Source organism: Rattus norvegicus, chromosome 13 (genome assembly GCF_036323735.1).
Source record: "Rattus norvegicus strain BN/NHsdMcwi chromosome 13, GRCr8, whole genome shotgun sequence".
Classification (NCBI taxonomy): domain Eukaryota; kingdom Metazoa; phylum Chordata; class Mammalia; order Rodentia; family Muridae; genus Rattus; species Rattus norvegicus.
This window is the reverse complement of record NC_086031.1, coordinates 23,586,084-23,604,359: the sequence shown is the minus strand read 5'-3', so window position 1 is coordinate 23,604,359 and position 18,276 is coordinate 23,586,084. Positions and strand designations below refer to the sequence as shown.

General features: G+C 42.4%; 1 protein-coding gene across 3 annotated transcripts in view; it reads right to left on the bottom strand.

Moving 5' to 3' along the window:
• Nucleotides 1–6,030: 6,030 nt before the first annotated feature.
• The window catches only part of Serpinb12 (serpin family B member 12), a 31,307-nt gene continuing 19,061 nt past the window's right edge, over nucleotides 6,031–18,276 (bottom strand). For all 3 annotated transcript variants that reach the window (NM_001135867.2, XM_063272216.1, XM_063272217.1), the window contains 6 exons: nucleotides 16,627–16,752; nucleotides 16,184–16,321; nucleotides 15,616–15,733; nucleotides 9,217–9,359; nucleotides 7,531–7,698; nucleotides 6,031–6,716 (listed from right to left, as the gene is read on the bottom strand). In NM_001135867.2, the coding sequence (NP_001129339.1) occupies nucleotides 6,312–6,716; nucleotides 7,531–7,698; nucleotides 9,217–9,359; nucleotides 15,616–15,733; nucleotides 16,184–16,321; nucleotides 16,627–16,752 (1,098 nt within the window). In that variant the 3' untranslated portion in view covers nucleotides 6,031–6,311. The remainder of the gene's footprint in view (nucleotides 6,717–7,530; nucleotides 7,699–9,216; nucleotides 9,360–15,615; nucleotides 15,734–16,183; nucleotides 16,322–16,626; nucleotides 16,753–18,276) is intronic.

Genomic DNA, 18,276 nt, shown 5'->3' with positions numbered 1-18,276 from the left:
TAGTCTTGGTGTCAGTCGAGGCTGGCAGAGCAGAGAGGCCTTCTACAGATTTGACAGCAGCTCTATAGGCCAAGGCCTTCTCCATGGCTAAGAGGCAGTCCATGGTTTGAAGGCATCTATTCTCATAGCGGAAAGTGGATAAGTAAAACATACCCCATTTCTCAGGGCAGGCTTGAAGTTAAATACCTTTTGCAGGGGGCAATGTCTATAAAGGAAAACTTATTGGTAAAGCCCTCTAATCCTTTAGGTACCTCATTAAAATGGAGCTCTCTCTTGAGCCTATGTGAGCACAGGTCATGTCCTCCACATGTGGACAGAATTGGGTTGTTGCCCTTGCATGACTGATGGCCACAAATCTCTGGAGCACTGAAGCTGATGACAGGAGCCTGGTGCCCTGGAATCGGGAGAAACTCCTACTGTCCATTCAGGGTCTCCAGGGTTTCGGGCCTTAGCTCAACTAGGAACCAGGCAACCTTTCACTGTCCCACATCCTTTAACGACCAACCCAGCACTGCTCACATCTTAAGCCAGTGCACTGGGAATGTCTGTATGTACCCTGGATATCTGTGCCCTGGGGTTCTACCAACCACTGGATGTCTGGATGCACATTTCCTTGTGTCCTTCTTTACTTACTTTGATTTGAAGTGTTTGGTATTTTTTTCTAATGATTTTGGAAATTGTTCTTTAGTTGGTTAGCATAGTTTAGTACAAATCCTTCACATCACTTTCCATTAATTTCTAGAGTTAAATTATTTTCTTGCTGCCTCTCAAAGTAGAGCAATAACTACAAAAGATTTTCCTCGTCCTCTCTGCTCTCTCATTTCCTTCTCGCCCTTGTCCAGTCACCTGCCACCTCTGTGTCCAGGTCATGAGCACCTTCCTTGTCAGTGTTAATTCTGCCTTAACTTAAAATCATGGTTGGTCTTTTCACCATTGCTAGTCATAGACTATAGGTCTTTGTCATTAGTTTTATATTTGTAGAGTAAAACTAGCTACGTTTTAAAGTTAGGGCTAGCAGATGATTAACTAAAAGGCCTTTCTTGTGTCCTCAGTATGTTAGTTTTGAGTTGTAATTATGATTTTGTTTTGTTTGTTTGTTTGTTTCTATGTGTGAGTGTTTGGCTTGCATGTACATCTGTTTAGCGAGTATTTGCAGTGCCCTCAGAGGCCAGAAGAGGTCACTGCATTCCCTAGCTCTGGACTTACAAACAATTTTAAGTTGCCCTGTGGGTGGTGCCCTGCATCTTCTGGAAAAGCACCCAGTGAGATCGACCACTCTGCCCAGAGGTCAGACCATATTAATTTTATTCTCTCAGTAAAGATACCGTTCTGTGTCTTGTACGACCAAAAAGAATCCTGACTTTTATTCTCTTTTACGATGTATTTCTTCTGATTATCACTGCTTTGGGGAAGCTTTTACTTCATCTTTGAGCTGTGCAAACTGTTCCAGAGTATGACAGGGTGGGTCCATGATAGGTCAGATCTCCATCCTTGGCCCTGAACATATAGTTCTTATACTTGCCTCAATTCCTTCTTCCTGTATTCCTGAGGTGTTTGCTAATGGTTGGTTATATTTTTTTAAGCCACCATACATATAACTCAACATTTATTGAGAGAGGATTTCACTGTGTAACTCAGGCTAACTTCAAACTCACAGTGATTCCCCTGCCTCAGCCTTCTAAACGCTGAGATTTCATGCATTAGCCACAAAGCCAGACTACCATTTCTAATTTCTTTCCATTTCTACTTGTTTAGCTTCCTGCTCTGCATTTTACAGGAGCCCCTGAAGCACTCGTTCCCCTGATGCTTCCCAGATTATTCTGCTGGTCCAACTGCTGTTGGTCTGCTCTGGTAATGAGATTCATAGAAAGAATGAATCCTTAATCAATGACTATTATGACACCAGTTTTTGTATTTTTATGTCTTTTGTTTGGTCTATGAACTCTGTTTATGTTGATTTTCTTGTGGGATTACTTCCCTCCGGTACTGAGGAGGTCTAAGTGATAGGCTGATCTCTACAAATGTAATCTCTCATCAAACTGTGCGTTTGCCCTTTGGGGCTTTGCCTCAACTTGTCTTAGAAATGAGTGGAAGAGGCTGCATGTGTTTCCATTTAAGTGAATTAGTGGCATAGAACATTGTGTGAGAATGTCTGCTTTCTCTTAAGACCACCAGGCACCCTCAGGCACCACAACTCCAGCTGACACACTGATAAGGTCTTGGCACAAAGACCTGGGCTATTCCATGTCTGACACATTGCAGTGCTCCTGCTGTAGTTCTGAAACCAGCCCTGGGTCGCCTCACCTCAGGCACTCTCCTGAACTCTCCATCTCTGCCCACAGGAACACTGGCACTTTAAACCCAGATTCTACTCCCTTACCCAAAACTTTCCAGTGAGTAAGTTCTGTGTTCTCATAGGTCAAATTGTAAAATAAAGAAGTAGAAATAAAGGCCTCTTTGTATCCTTGACTTTTGCTTAGAAAGACAGACAGACAACCTGGTTCAAATCTAGATTTGACCATTTTCTTCCATACATGATCTTGGTCTCATTATTGAATCTCTGTACCTCAGTTTGTCACTTGTTCAGTGTGAATAAGAGTAACCTAGATCTCAGAATGAATGGGATCATAGCTTATAAAATGGAGGTTACCAGGACTGCCACATAAGTAGCACAAGGAGTATTGGGTTTATTAAAATCCTAATTCATAGACTTTGTGGCTGCACTCTTATTCTGAAATTTGAAACTCATCCCATACATGGATCCAACATTAAAAAAAATGAGTATGAATGGGAAGATTCACAGAACCTGAAAAATTTAGGGATGGTAAAAATTCTAAATAAGGAATTTCTCTTTTCTTGTGATTGTAAATTGAAGATATATATTCTACTGGCTCAGTTCCTTGGCTGAATTTTTAAATCTTTCACTGATTTAGAATCCATTCACACAGCACGTTTCATTTCAATGTACTTGGTGTTTACAGCATGGTGTCAGGTGTTGGGATTAAATATACTCATACAGATGCAAAAATATATGAGAATAATTTTCTATTGGTTTGTACATAAAAGTCACTTTGGCTGTGAACATTTTTAAGAATGTATTTCCCCTTCAGAACTCTAAACTTGATTTTATAGTTCTCTAAAAATCCAACACAAAATAAATGCTCTAGAATATGAATGTTGCCCAAAAGAAGTTGAAGGGGAAAAGTGGGATGGTTATGAGCAAAATTATAGACATGTGTGAAGCTCTCAAAGAAACAGTAAAAATATCTGCTTAGGTCATGTGACTGTTGCTCTTTATACATTAACTATTTCGGTAGCTGCTTTCATCCTGATATCTTCCTCAAACTTTTGTTTGTAAAGTTTGTTGGCATGTCTTTTTTCAGTAACATTGTAATTCTTGAGTTTCCTTCCTATGGTAAAGAAAGTATCTTTCTATCTCTGTTTCTCCATATCTCTTTATCTCAGTCTAATCTCTGTCTATGTCTGTCTCTATGTTTCTCTGTGTAATTCTTGGGTTTACTTCCTATGTCTATCTCTGATTCTCTATATCTCTTTGTCTCTGTCTAATCTCTCTCTCTGAATCTATCTCTGTGTCTCTCTGTGACTCTCGATTTCTGACTTTGCTTCTGTCTCTGTCTCTCTCTGTCTCTCTCTGTCTCTCTCTGTCTCTCTCTGTCTCCCCCACCCCGTGTGTGTGTGTGTGTGTGTGTGTGTGTGTGTGTGTGGTGTGTGTGTGTGTGTGTGTGTGTGTGTGTGTGTGTGTGTGTGTGTATGTGTGTGTATCAAAGGACAACTTCAAGTGTTGGAACGTTGGTGGGTCTTTTGTTGTTTCTCACTGCCCTGAGAGCTTCCAGAAACTCTCCTCAATTTCCTGCATCACAGTAGAAGAAGCACTGGACTCCAGGGGCACCTGCTGTGTGTTGAACTCTCTGTGTATTCTGGGCATCTTCACACTTGCATGACAAGTACTTTCCCCGTGGTGCCATCTCCCCAACTCTCATTTTCTTTCTATATCTACAACTTCCACCATTTCTCATAAATTCTAAAGGAAATCATCTTATTGTCATATTTGACTAGTTATAAATTCTAATGTGTTATGTTTGCTTCTTGACCACCTTTAAAATCTATTTAGTCTTATATTCCATTTGTATTGCTCTGGCACTTTAATATCTCAGTTTATCTTATGGGCTCTCTTACATTTATCTGACATTCAACTACAGATCTAAGAAATCCGCTGAGGCAGCTGCACATCTTCCCATTCTTCTGCACAGGGTGAAACTGCCTTGAGGTAATGATAGAGTGGTTTTTAAAGCACTGCCCATGCAAAAGAAATAAACAGCAATTACATGAAGCAACACATTCCAGCTTGCCCAGCTCAGGAGGAAAACTTGGGGAGGTGTTTGATGGAGACGGATGTATTAGACAAAATAGGAGTCACAAAGAGGAGATGGATCAAAATAAAACCATGTGGAGTCTGAAGGAGCAGCAAAGGGACTGCTGATGCTTTTGTATCCAAAGTCTTCTTCCCAAACTTTGGGATCATCAGAAAGCAAGCCACCCCACCTGTTCCTCCTGTCAATACTGCTGGATGGAAGGAACTGTGCACTGGATAGTGGAAACGTTGATGCTCGTGACTGTGATAATCTACTTGGTGTCCTAGTCGTTACTCAGCTCACTGGGCTGATCATTTTTCCTGCCTCTGGAGAGTAAATCTTGCCAAATCTTTCCTGAGCCTGGAGATGACCGGGGTTTGAATCCTGACATCCACATGTTAGCTAACAAGCATCTGTAGCCCCAGTTGCAAAGGATCCAATACTCTCTTCTGATCTCCATGAGCACTGCTCACACAGCGCACAGACATATATGCAGACAAAATACCCATATACATACAATAAAAAATGAATCCTTAAAAAGAGTACTTCCTCAAAGTCCCTACCATTTCAAATTGGTTTGCTTCATTAATAAGCTTAAAAGATGAAATAGCTGTATAAAGAATGCAAGGATTGTGTCTCATAACAAAAAGAAGTCACTAAGAAGAAATGAAGGAAGGAGGAAGTGGAGGAGGAGGTCAATGTCAGAACAGGAAGAATGGCTCAGTTTCCTGCAAGACCTGCTTCAGCCACCCTTCCCTGTGCAATGGCAGCTGGAAAGAGGACCGTCACTGTGAAGGGCAGGAAAGCTGGACCAGGAAGAAGAAGTATACTTGTTAGAGGTGAGCCTCACTGATTCCTCATGATGGAAGGGCCAGTGGCCATTTCAGAGCAGCAGGGGAAAGCAGAGGTCATGAACTCTGAGTGCTATTTCAGATGCAAAGATGAGGCCCCAAGAACATGCATTCGCCTGTCCTTTTGTAGCCTGGAGCTTGACATGAAACCAACAGTTTTCCTGAAAAGTGTTTTAATATACACTGTGTCCAGGCAAGAACTGTTCTTACTGTATGGCCAGCATTACAGCTCTGGAAGATTAAATAAAACAGAGAAGAGTGTCTCCAAGCTGTCCACATCTTGCCTACCACTCCAGTGATGAAGAGCAACTAGCCATAGACAGGCATTCTCTGAGGGAGAGCAAACAGACAGAGCGGAGTTCATGAGTAATGATGGCATGACGACAAAAGAATTCAATATGGAAAACTGAGAAAAACCAGACCTTTAGAAGAGACTTGCCACCTTCTTGGTCAGGGTCGGACACATGATAAAAATAGCATTGTCCCGTGCCAAATGAATACTGACTGGGACATTGACATATCCTTGAGCCATCTCTTAAATAAGTCTCCACCTCTTCCTATCTTCTCTGGATTGAAAAGATATCACGGGGCATCTCCATGAAGTACGGCACATATGCAAAGGGGGTTAAGAGTGCTGCCTACAGGATATCTGTGAATAGAAGAACCCTAGAAATAGAACCAAGTTTCCCCAAGCACATTTAACCACATCCTGAGGTTTGAATCTCTCATAATGGTCTAAGGACTAACTTAACAGTATTTTTCCATAAGGAGGAAGGTAACCTAAACAAAATCAATACCAGTCTGCATTGTGTTGACCTCCAAATCATAGAAGGTGAATTTATATGCTTGAAAGTGTAGAGCAGTAAAGATTAGGGAGAAAGCAAGGCTACTTCATTAACAGGTGGAGAGATCTGGCTTCTGGTGACAGAGGGTGGGAACAAAACTCAGGGGCGGCTTGTGGGATTCCGTGCACAACTGCAGCAGCAGGTGGTCTGTTTCAGGCACTCAGCCAAAACCCACATGCCCTTGTTTTACAAGGGGAAAACATATTACCATTCCCCTCAACACATCAAAAGCCAGAGTAGATTCAAGGGGAGTAGACTCTGCCACAGAAAAGTAGACTCTGGGTTCCATTGTGTCGGATGAAAAAGAGGAATGGGCGGTTGGCATTAAATTCCACCCTGGACGGAAGGGCCTTCTCTGCAACCACAGCCCCACTGGCTGCAGCTGCCTGGGTGCCCATCTCATCCACTTCCACAAAGGTCTTGTGGACAACTTTGGACAAATGCAGACTGGGACTCTTAGAGATTCCAGTAAGGTCAGCCTTTGTTCCATCAAAGACATCCCTAATGCCCATATCCTGTAGAACCGAGTTGAGGTCGTAGCTATCTTCCATGATGAACTGGGGGAAGGAAATGGCTACGGGTTTTTCTGACATGTTTTCTGGGTTACTCCAGGCAAGTAGTTTTTCGTGGTTTATTTTCTTTTCAAGCTGTAAGAGGGGGAAAAAAGTTTAAGGTCAAATCATAAACCTGAGAAAGTATCTGTTATTTCAAATCCCTGAGTTAATCCATTTTAATAGTCAGTTACAGATGCTCCAAAGACTTTCTCTAAACCTCAAAATAGTTTCTTTTTAATCTCTCCTCTCTAGACTTCACTTAAATCTTTCCTCCCTAAAATTACAGGATAACACTGCCACTGCAAAGTAAATTTTCCTTTCCATGAAGCAGGGATAACATGAAAAGGCTCTTCCAAACACTAACCAAAGAAATACATAGGATATAATTAGTACACATTAAAATAATGCTGCTGCATCATGTATTTTGAACAATGAAAGTTATTATAATTACCATGTTGATAATTCTGTCTGTCTTCTATACATTTATCTATTTACCTATCTTGTCTTTGCTCCTAGGCTTCATTCATTTCTTTCTTATAGCATAAGTATTACTGCTTCTACCAAAGAGCATGCTCTCAAAAAATATACAACTAGGCAGTCGGATAGTCTAAGGCAGAGGCCAAAGGTCAAGCTATTTTATCTGTAGAAATCCTCAAGCTATTCAGCATACAGATTCTCTGATCTACAAAGCAATTGCAGAAGTCTGTGAACTTGATCAGGGAAAACTCTTGTTCTGGCGTTTACTCACTGAGTTGAAACTAGTAAGGAATAAATATCTAATTTCATTCAGATTCCATGTGCTCTCCAATGTGTCTATCAGCTAAGATAGCACCCTTCTTGGATGATGGGCACTAGCATTGCTCCTCGGTGATCTGGAATTTGTACGAATGTGTCAATGAAGCTCTACCTCTTGCAGGCTCTTCACATTGTCTTCTGAGGAAGATGGAAGCAGGACCAGCATGCTGAGTTTGCCCGTGGTATACTTCATTTCCAGGATCTGTGCCTGCAGCTCCTCAATGAAGCCAATTCTAAACTGACCCTTCTGATTCATCATCTTAACAGTCTTCTTTTCATTCTGCAATGTACAGAAGTACACACAGATTACAAAGGTAATAAAAAGCTCAAAGGCCATAAAAAAACTCAAACATCCCTTGCCCCAACATTCCTGAGAAGGAAGGTGCTTTAAGAAGGAAAGGGGCAACAGCTGGAATAATAATAAAAATAATAATAATAATAACAACAACAAATGCAAAAAAGGAAGGGAAGGATCTACAGCAGAAGTCCATAGTCAAGCCAGTGATCCAACCTAACACATCTCTCTGCCTGAAAATCAATAATGTGCCCTCCTGCTTTACAAAAACTTTATCTTCCCATGTCTTTCATCAGCTCCTTAGTTCCCATCACTACTTACTGTTTTCAGTCCAAAGATTTCTCACACCCTAATCAGCCAAAGCAGGTTCGGAAAGCCCAGAGTCTTCATTGTCCAACATATCCCAAACCCTTGTCTTCATTCACCTTTGTCCCTTTTGCCTGAATGACTCTATTTGGCACCAAGAGGAACCTCAGTTAAACACTAATCATCTGTACATTAAAAATGACACCTGTGTTCAAAAGCTTCCTTCAGAGGCAAAGGCACTACCCTCAGCACCTCCACTTGGCAGTAACATGGAGATAGGGGAGGTTGTCAACATACAAATGAGGACATAGCATGCTTGTAAAACAAACTTGTTAGCACAGCTAACTGGCTAACATGTGATTAGCTGGGATCTGACCTCTGACATTCCCTCCGATCTTAAATTATCTGGCTTAGAACATAAAACATGTGAACTAATAAAGATATGAATTTTTACCCATGGCTAGTTAACTCAGCTTGCACCTTTTCCCTCAGGCCTCAACTGGAGATAATACCACTCCTTGCATAATGCTCGTTCAGATAAAAGTGAGTTAATGAAATAATATCCAGGATCTATCAGGTTGATCTGCTCTTTTCTCAACTACCAACAATATGCCAGACCACTTTCCCCAGGAAACATATATTCAGAGTGTTTATAGTTCTGGACAAGGGGAAAGCGGACAGATAAGTCTCAGGAGAGATGCCCAGGGGGTATTGAAAATTAAAGGAAAGCTGAATTGCCTCATATGTTAAGTGAGACCAGAAGCAAATTAAAATTGAAGAGGCCCATCTTTTTTCTTACACGTATACATTGGTTTGGTTTGATTTGGTTCTATGTCATTCTAATTTATGACAAGGTCTGCTATTCTTTATGTAGATTAGGCTGGATTTGAACCTGTGATCCTCTTACTCTGCCTCCTAAGTGCTGGGTTTATAGGAATGCACCAATCTACACAAACTTTTAATTGGGTGTATGTGTTTAGTATTATGGATGTTCTGAAATGTTTGTTGTGTTACAAAATAGCTATTTTTAAAATGTTCAGTGGACTTTAGGTACTGGCCTTTATAAAATCACAAATGGCTTATTATAATTGTAAGCCACCTAAGCATTTGTCTTGAGTCTTTAGATACTCACCCTGATCACCATGAGTAAAATTAGGAGCAGACTACCTACAAAATGGCAGCTAATACAGTAAGTACCTCACTGAGACAGAAAGGTGCATCAACAGTGTTTTCAGAGTCGAATTCTTTCTCCCACTTGGCCTTGAAGTAAACAGCATTCACCAGCACCAGCACAGTCGAATTATCAATAGCCTCCTTGTCAAACAGTTCTTTGATTTTTCCTAGAAAAGCATGCCAGAGCATGTGTTGCATGAAAAGTATTCATGGAGACATTCAACAGTGTCTAATTCAAGCGCTTGCCCAAGAAACCCAGAGTGTTAGGGGTTATGGAGGAGAACTCTCACTGCCCTGGAGGAAGACCCAATCCTGAACACTGCAAACATAAGCATCTCCTCTATTTTCTTGGCAATTTTGATTTAAAATTGTCATAAACATCTATAGTTTATACATCTCATTATATACCTAATTGCCTGACTTTTATAATATCCTAGATAAGGTAATGACAATATGAACTTCCTAGTTTTAGGGATGTTACTGAGGCTTAGTATATGCTCTCACATATAAACAGATAGCTAGATGATACACGCACACACACACACACACACACACACACACACACACACACACACACACGGCCATGGTATAAAGCTTACTTTGTAAGCTTTGTAGAGGCTTATACACCCTCTTTAATTTCACCTCAAAAGAAGTTTCATTCAGTTTTGTAAATACACACATTCATTTGCAGAAGGGAGCACCTTCTAAGCCCCACCTAGATATTATGCCTTGAGAAGGACCAACAGTTGTCCCTTCTTCATGGAGTAATTTGATGTAAGCTACAAAAGCAGATGCCAAATAGTCAAAAAAGGAACAAAATGAAGGATGAGCTAAGACTGATTCTAGACCAGGCACCCTGTGGTATGAAAGTAAGGACAACGAAAAGCACCCAAAAAAATGTCAAGAGGTGGCCTTGCTGCTGAGATCCGGTACTAGTCTATTTTAAGACATGTCCACTTTACAGCAGATGCTGGCGAGGATGTGGAGAAAGAGGAACACTCCTCCATTGTTGGTGGGATTGCAGACTGGTAAAACCATTCTGGAAATCAGTCTGGAGGTTCCTCAGAAAATTGGACATTGAACTGCCTGAGGATCCAGCCATACCTCTCTTGGGCATATACCCAAAAGATGCCTCAACATATAAAAGAGACACGTGCTCCACTATGTTCATCGCAGCCTTATTTATAATAGCCAGAAACTGGAAAGAACCCAGATGCCCTTCAACAGAGGAATGGATACAGAAAATGTGGTACATCTACACAATGGAATATTACTCAGCTATCAAAAACAACGACTTTATGAAATTCGTAGGCAAATGGTTGGAACTGGAAAATATCATCCTGAGTGAGCTAACCCACTCACAGAAAGACATACATGGCATGCAATCATTGATAAGTGGCTATTAGCCCAAATGCTTGAATTACCCTAGATCCCTAGAACAAAGGAAACTCAAGACGGATGATCAAAATGTGAATGCTTCACTCCTTCTTTAAATGAGGAAAAAGAATACCCTTGGCAGGGAAGGGAGAGGCAAAGATTAAAACAGAGACTGAAGGAACACCCATTCAGAGCCTGCCCCACAGGTGGCCCATACATATACAGCCACCCAATTAGACAAGATGGATGAAGCAAAGAAGTGCAGACCGACAGGAGCCGGATGTAGATCGCTCCTGAGAGACACAGCCAGAATACAGCAAATACAGAGGCGAATGCCAGCAGCAAACCACTGAACTGAGAATAGGTCCCCCGTTGAAGGAATCAGAGAAAGAACTGGAAGAGCTTGAAGGTGCTCGAGACCCCAAAAGTACAACAATGTCAAGCAACCAGAGCTTCCAGGGACTAAGCCACTACCTAAAGACTATACATGGACTGACCCTGGACTCTGTCCCCATAGGTAGCAATGAATATCCTAGTAAGAGCACCAGTGGAAGGGGAAGCCCTGGGTCCTGCTAAGACTGAACCCCCAGTGAACTAGACTATGCGGGGAGGGTGGCAATGGGGGGAGGTTTGGGAGGGGAACACCCACAAGGAAGGGGAGGGGGGAGGGTGATGTCTGTCCGGAAACCGGGAAAGGGAATAACACTTGAAATGTATATAAGAAATACTCAAGATAATAAAAAATAAAATAAAAAAAAAAAGACATGTCCACTTTAAATCACCAAGCACTTGAATGCATACTGAGGTCTTAATGAGGGAAGATCCTTTTATGTGGAGATACAGTATAAGGCTATAAACAGATTCTATCACATCATGTCCTCATCAACCACACTTAAAATACTCTAGGAAAGCTAACTCACTAAAGAGAAAACACATATTAGCGTTTAGACAGGATTTCTTCACCAAACCTTCTAGATAGCTGAATGGAATCTTGAAAGTGCAGGAATTCCGAGGCACACAGAACAGCAAAGTAAATAATTGGAGGCTGTTAAAGATTTCACTTAAGAAAACACCATTCGCAAGTTGACCTTAACTCCATGTTAAGAGTACAGGAAACTAGAAAACAGCATCCTGAGTGAGGTAACCCAGACCCAAAAGGACAGGCATGGTCTGTCAACTGATAAGTAGATATTAGCTATAAATCACAGAATACCCATGATATATCCACAGACCAAAGCAGTTAAACAAGAAGGAAGGCCCAAGCAAGAATGCTTGAATCACGCTTAGAAGGAGAACCAAAATAGTCATAAGAGACAGAAGGAGGCAGAAAACTGGGTAAGAGAGAGAAGGCAGAATCAGGTGTAGAGAGAGACAAGATAGACAGGAGAAGGAATAGAAATCTGCAGCTGCAGCTGTCAAAGGCAACGAGTTTATGAGGTTCGTGGGCAGATGGTTGGAACTGGAGAGTATCGTCCTGAGTGGGCTAACCCACTCACGGAAGGACATACATGGTGTGCACTCATTGGTGGGTGGCTATTAGCCCAAATGCTTGAATTACCCTAGATCCCTAGAACAGAGGAAACTCAAGACGGATGATCAGAATGTGAATGCTTCACTCCTTCTTTGAATGAGGAAAAAGAATACCCTTGGCAGGGAAGGGAGAGGCAAAGATTAAAACAGAGACTGAAGGAACACCCATTCAGAGCCTGCCCCACATATGGCCCATACATATACAGCCACCCAATTAGACAAGATGGATGAAGCAAAGAAGTGCAGACCAACAGGAGCCGGATGTAGATCGCTCCTGAGAGACACAGCCAGAATACAGCAAATACAGAGGCGAATGCCAGCAGCAAACTACTGAACTGAGAATGGGTCCCCCGTTGAAGGAATCGGAGAAAGAACTGGAAGAGCTTGAAGGTGCTCGAGACCCCAAAAGTACAACAATGTCAAGCAACCAGAGCTTCCAGGGACTAAGCCACTACCTAAAGACTATACATGGACTGACCCTGGACTCTGTCCCCATAGGTAGCAATGAATATCCTAGTAAGAGCACCAGTGGAAGGGGAAGCCCTGGGTCCTGCTAAGACTGAACCCCCAGTGAACTAGACTATGCGGGGAGGGTGGCAATGGGGGGAGGTTTGGGAGGGGAACACCCACAAGGAAGGGGAGGGGGGAGGGTGATGTCTGTCCGGAAACCGGGAAAGGGAATAACACTTGAAATGTATATAAGAAATACTCAAGATAATAAAAAAAATAAAATAAAAAAAAAGAATAAATGAAAAAAAAAAAGAAATCTGCAGCTGTCTGGGGGTGTGAAGGGGGTGGGACTCTCTACGGAGTACTAGAGACCTAAGATAGGAGAGGTTCCCAGGAGTCAATTCTGGAGATGCCTAATAGTGAGGTCATAGAACCTAAATAGGTTACCTCTTATAACCAGGCAGGATCCCCAGTGGTGGGATAAGCACACCAGCCCACGCATAAAATTTTTGACCCAAAATTTTCACTGTCTAAAAAAATGCAGGGATGGAGCAGAAACAGAAGGATTGGCCAACCAATAATCAGCCCAACTTGAGACCCACCCACGGGCAGCATCAATCCCTGACATTATTAATGAGATTATTAGACTTGCAGACAGGAGCCCAGCAAAACTGTGCTCTGAGAGGCTCTACCCAGCAGCAGACTTAAACAGATGCAGATACCCACAACCAATTCCTGGATTGAGGTTGGGGATACTTATGGAAGAGTTGGAGGAAGGGTTGAAGGCCCTGAAGGAGATGGAAACCCCCAGGAAGAACAACAGAGTCAACCAACCTGGAACCCTGGGAGCTCTCAGAGCCAACAACCAAAGAACATACATGGGCTGGAACGTGGTCCCGGGACATAAGTAGCAGGTGTGCAGCTCAGTCTCCCTGGCTGCTTTGTCTGACCTCAGTGGGAGAGGATAAGCCTAATCTGGCAGGCTTGATGTGCCAGGGTTGGGGAATGCCCAAGGGGCCCCATCCTCTCAGAGGAGAAGGGGCGAGGGAAAGGGAGAACTCTGTGAGGGAGGGGCCAGAAGGGAGAACAGCATTTGGGATGTAACTAAATATATAAATAGTACAGGACATGAGAAGTATGTGCCTTCAAAAACAAGAAGGAAACAGAAAGCAGTACCAAAAGCAACTGGAAATAAACCAACCACTGTTGTTCCCTGGCTGTCAGTCACTCAGGTGTACAAGTGCCCTGAGTCAGAGTCTCAAATTTAGAGGCAGGAGATGCAGTGGCTCACCTTTCCCTCTGCTTCTCCAAACATTGAACAGGAATAACTCCAACTCCACAATGACAATCATTAGATGCCCTCTTCTAACACTTAGTCCTGAGATGAAGAGCTCACTTTTATAAAGTATGCATGCACAGGTGGGGGCAGGGCACTCTCCACCTAGAGATTCAAGCCTGCTGGTACCCTGCCTTCAGACTTAATGACTGACAAAACCACATGTCACTTCCCCTCTGAGAGGCCTGAGTTGATTGGAGTCTCTCTCTACCATGGTAATAGTGGAAAAGGTCTGGAGGGAGATGAGACAAGCAGCAAGTGAGCTACAAGTTAAAAGGGGAAATGGAAAAATGACTGAGAGGAGAGTTTACGTCTCTCCCTTATTGGCTGGGTTCAAAATCCACTTTAAAAGGAAGAGGCCAAACTCCCATTTAATGTATTTATTACTGGAATCTGGTGAGTAACAATCTGCACTTATATACAGCCATAAATAAGAATGAAATTATGCTACTTGCAGCAACATGAACGAAAGTGGACATCATCAGGGTAGGCAAAATAAGCCAGATGCAGAAAGACAAGTGGCCCGGGTCTCCTCTTATATCAGGATTCTACACTCAGCTGTCTATAACACTAAAGGGGAAAACTGGCCACAGGAGGGTAGAAGAGCTCTCAAGACAGAATGGAGGGGCAAACAAGAGTGGGCAATGGGGAAAGGAACATAAAATATTGCCTATTTTCTCTCACCTAGAGAATCTGAAGTCACACAGAGGAAAGGATACACAAGCAGCAGGAGGGCTATTTCAGAAGGAGAGAGACAGAGCTGGGGAAGTGGGTGGGCAGATCTAAGCAAATGACAATGATTACACGTAAATACATCAGGATATCATTATAAAAGCCACTTTATACATTAATTTTTAAAAATACATTTAAATCATTTCCCTGTCTCACAATGCTAGCTTCCCTTCATTCTTAATTTCTCATGTAAAAATCATCCTAAAAACATATATGCATGGGTAGATTCTTATACATATTTCTATATCGATTCCAAGTACATATAAGGAATTATGTACACTACTGTAGCTTTCAATATTGTAATTGTATAATTTTAATGTTTTAGATTATTTTGTTACATGATAGAAATTATAAGTAAAAGTGGAGTCTTCAGTAATTTGAATATGACAGGTGGATGTTTTATAGAAAAGATGAGCTTTGGTCCTAAGGACAAAGAGACATTCCGTGCTGTAAGCGTTGCTGTTTCTTTTTTTTTACATTTTTTTTTATTAACTTGAGTATTTCTTATATACATTTCGAGTGTTAGCGTTGCTGTTTCTAACAGAGGTAACTGTCCAGTCACAGCACGCAAAGGAAACCCCAGAATAGAAACACTGGAATACGAGACACGACTGAAAAGTCATGGGCTGGCAAGATAGTTCAGAGGTAAAGTCACTCGCTCGGAAGCCTGACAACATGCGCTGAATTCTAGGATACACCTGGGAGGAGAGAACCGACCGGCTACTGCAAGTAGTCCTCTGACATCCACATGTCAAGCACATGCCCACATGAATACACACATGCACACACAACAAGTAAATAAATGCAATTGCAAACACCTTTAAAAATAAGAGATCCTAGGAGAAAACAGAAAATCAGAGACAAATGTTAAAATTGCCCAGTTAGCCCCCACCCTGAACTCACCCAGACTTGTCTGATGCTGAGGTGGGGGAGGGGCACTGCTTTTCTTTGAAATGGAAGGGAATGAATGCCAGCCTCACTGCTCAGACCTTTCTTACCTTGGCTTTGACTTTCAACCCAGAAGTTAATCTCTTCTCTTGATTTCTCCGTATCCTTCTGGAAATCTACACTTTCGATTGTTGTGTGGTAAAATTCAGTTATGTCATCAGAGTATTCCTGTTCAATTCAAATACATGGGAAAGAGCATGACAAACTCATACAGAGCTGCTAGTCACTAAGATAAGAAGGTAACCAGGAGATCCTGGAAAAGAAATTCCTGGCCATCTAACATCAGGAGACTCGAAGCACCATAAGGGATCGTAGAGCCATCCTTTCTGTCTTAGTAGGCACACAAGACACAACAGATGACTATCAGAGACCCCATTTGGAAGACAGCCGCATGGATACCTTACGAAGCTCATTCATGTACCAATGGGCTGTGAACTACATGACCCTTTTTATCCATGCTGTGCCATTTAAAAGTGGCCTCCTAAGCCCAAGGTGAAAACTTGGGGAGACAGAAGTGTGGAACCTCAGAAGCAGGTCACAGATATGCACCATTTAATAGCCCCATGGACTCACTTATTTACAGAGTATGCTCTGTGGATACCTTTCCCTGATACTCACCGGGCAGATTGGGAATTCCTGCTCTCCATAGAGTCTGTTGGCCATACTCAGAGTATAATGAGCTTTGTCTCTGTCTATTCTGGAGAGAAGTTTCCCAAAGTGGCAGCCAAGCAATCGATGCTCATTTGTAGATTCACCCTAACAAAAGAAGAAAGAAATGGTTTCCTAGTAATTGGAAAGTTCAGCACCACTAAAGGGAAGGTATTTTTAAAGGAGCAATGCAGAGCTGGCCAGGGAGATAGATGGCATTGTCCTGTGTTACCAGGTTTGGGGAGGCACCGCTAAGGACATGGAAAAGATGTAGGCAGAAGGGAGTTGCAGGTCCTATGTAATTACTGCTGTTGGTGACTGCCTGCGCCTACTCTTCAGAGTAAGCAGGTATCACCAAGTACAGCAGAGGCACAGTGAGCAGTTAGCAAAGAGGAGCGTTTTCTGACACTCACCTGCTGACCCTGAGAAGCTGTGGTTTGTTTTTGCCCTTCCAGAGAGCTGTCAGATGCTTTGCTTTTTGAAGAGGGTTCACTGGGCTCTTTGCGTTCATCCTTGGGAAGCTCATTGAAATGTAATACCTGTGTAGTAATAACAGAGGGCAGATGAAGAATATGAAACATGGGAAGCCTACAAAATAATCAGCGATAGTTCACAGAAGTGGGGCTCACTGAATACTGCCCTCGCCCTCTGAATACGTTTAAGACAGTGGACAAGCTACACAGAGTCCTGAGTCCTATCCCCACACATTCCTTTAACTCAGTGGATTAGAAGTTCCAGATTATCCTCAGCTTCATCGAAAGTTTGGGGTCAGCCCATGCTACATGACACCTTTTCCCAACATGGAGCAGAAAGAAAAGATAAAACTAGAATAAATATAGCCAAACCAAGGAAAAGCAGGAATTAAGAGCTATGTGCCATTAACAACCTATACTTCTCCATGCCCACTCTTGATTGAGTGTAAATATAAAATGCACATGAGGTCTTGGGGATAGAATGAAAGATAGTGTAAAATACCCCAGCATAATGCATTTTGATTATGTATTGATCAAATATTGTGGAAATGTTGACTTACCTTAAACTTATTATTAAACTTAGCCTTATCTTTTGGAATTTTTATGTGACTCCTTAAAGCATTTTAAGTTCATACATGACTTGAGTTGTATCGTGTTGGACAGCGCTGGTCAGGGCAGTGAATGTAACACGAGACAGCTCCCCAGCACCTCAGAGGAAGTGGAGAAAGAGAGGCATACTCTGCACAGCTCAGATCTAGGTTACTGGAAGGTACCACCAACTGCATGAAGGAAAGAACATCGGCTGCTCCCGGAAGTTACTAACCCCATTCCACAGTTAAGCGTTGCTTAAGGAAGAAGAAGTAACAGTAAATCAGGTAAAAGTAGATGCAAAAGCATAATGACCCAGAGTAATTCTGCCTCCACCTGTGACTCCAACTCCTCCATGTTCAGGAACGGCAGCCTCATTGATACCTAACCTTTGTGCTGGGTGATAGAGCCAAGGAGGTTCAAGGCCAGCCTCAGAAGGGTCTTGTCGTGTGCACTCACTTGTCCTACAGTAATTTATTTGGTGGCTACACTAGGCCATTGCTGCTGTAGAACACAATATCTCTGAAATCGTGTAGTAATACAGAAGGTATAAAAATAATATACATAGTGCTTCGTTACTGTGTGCACAGTGATCGAAAGTGCTCCACGGGTAAAAGTGACTGGGTTCTTGTATGGGATTGGGAGCTTGGATGGAGCCTTAGATTGGAAGATTACAGTGAGTCTCTTAAAGGTTGGAAACATTGATGAAGGAGAAAGTAGATAAAACAATTAGGTATCTGAGTGTGGTAGTTAGAACAAAATGGCCCCCATGAGCTCAAGTTTGAGTACCTAGCCCCTCACTAGCGGAACTGGTTTGAAAGGATGAGAATAGGTAGCCTTCTGGAGGCAGGGTATCACTGGTTGGGGGATCAAAGGTTTCAAGACTTGCACTATTCCCAGGGTGCTCTCTCTGCCTCCTGTCTGTTCATCATGATGTGCCTCTCAGCTATTCCTACTGCCATGCCTTTGCTCTGCCATCATGGACTCCAAACCCCTGAAACT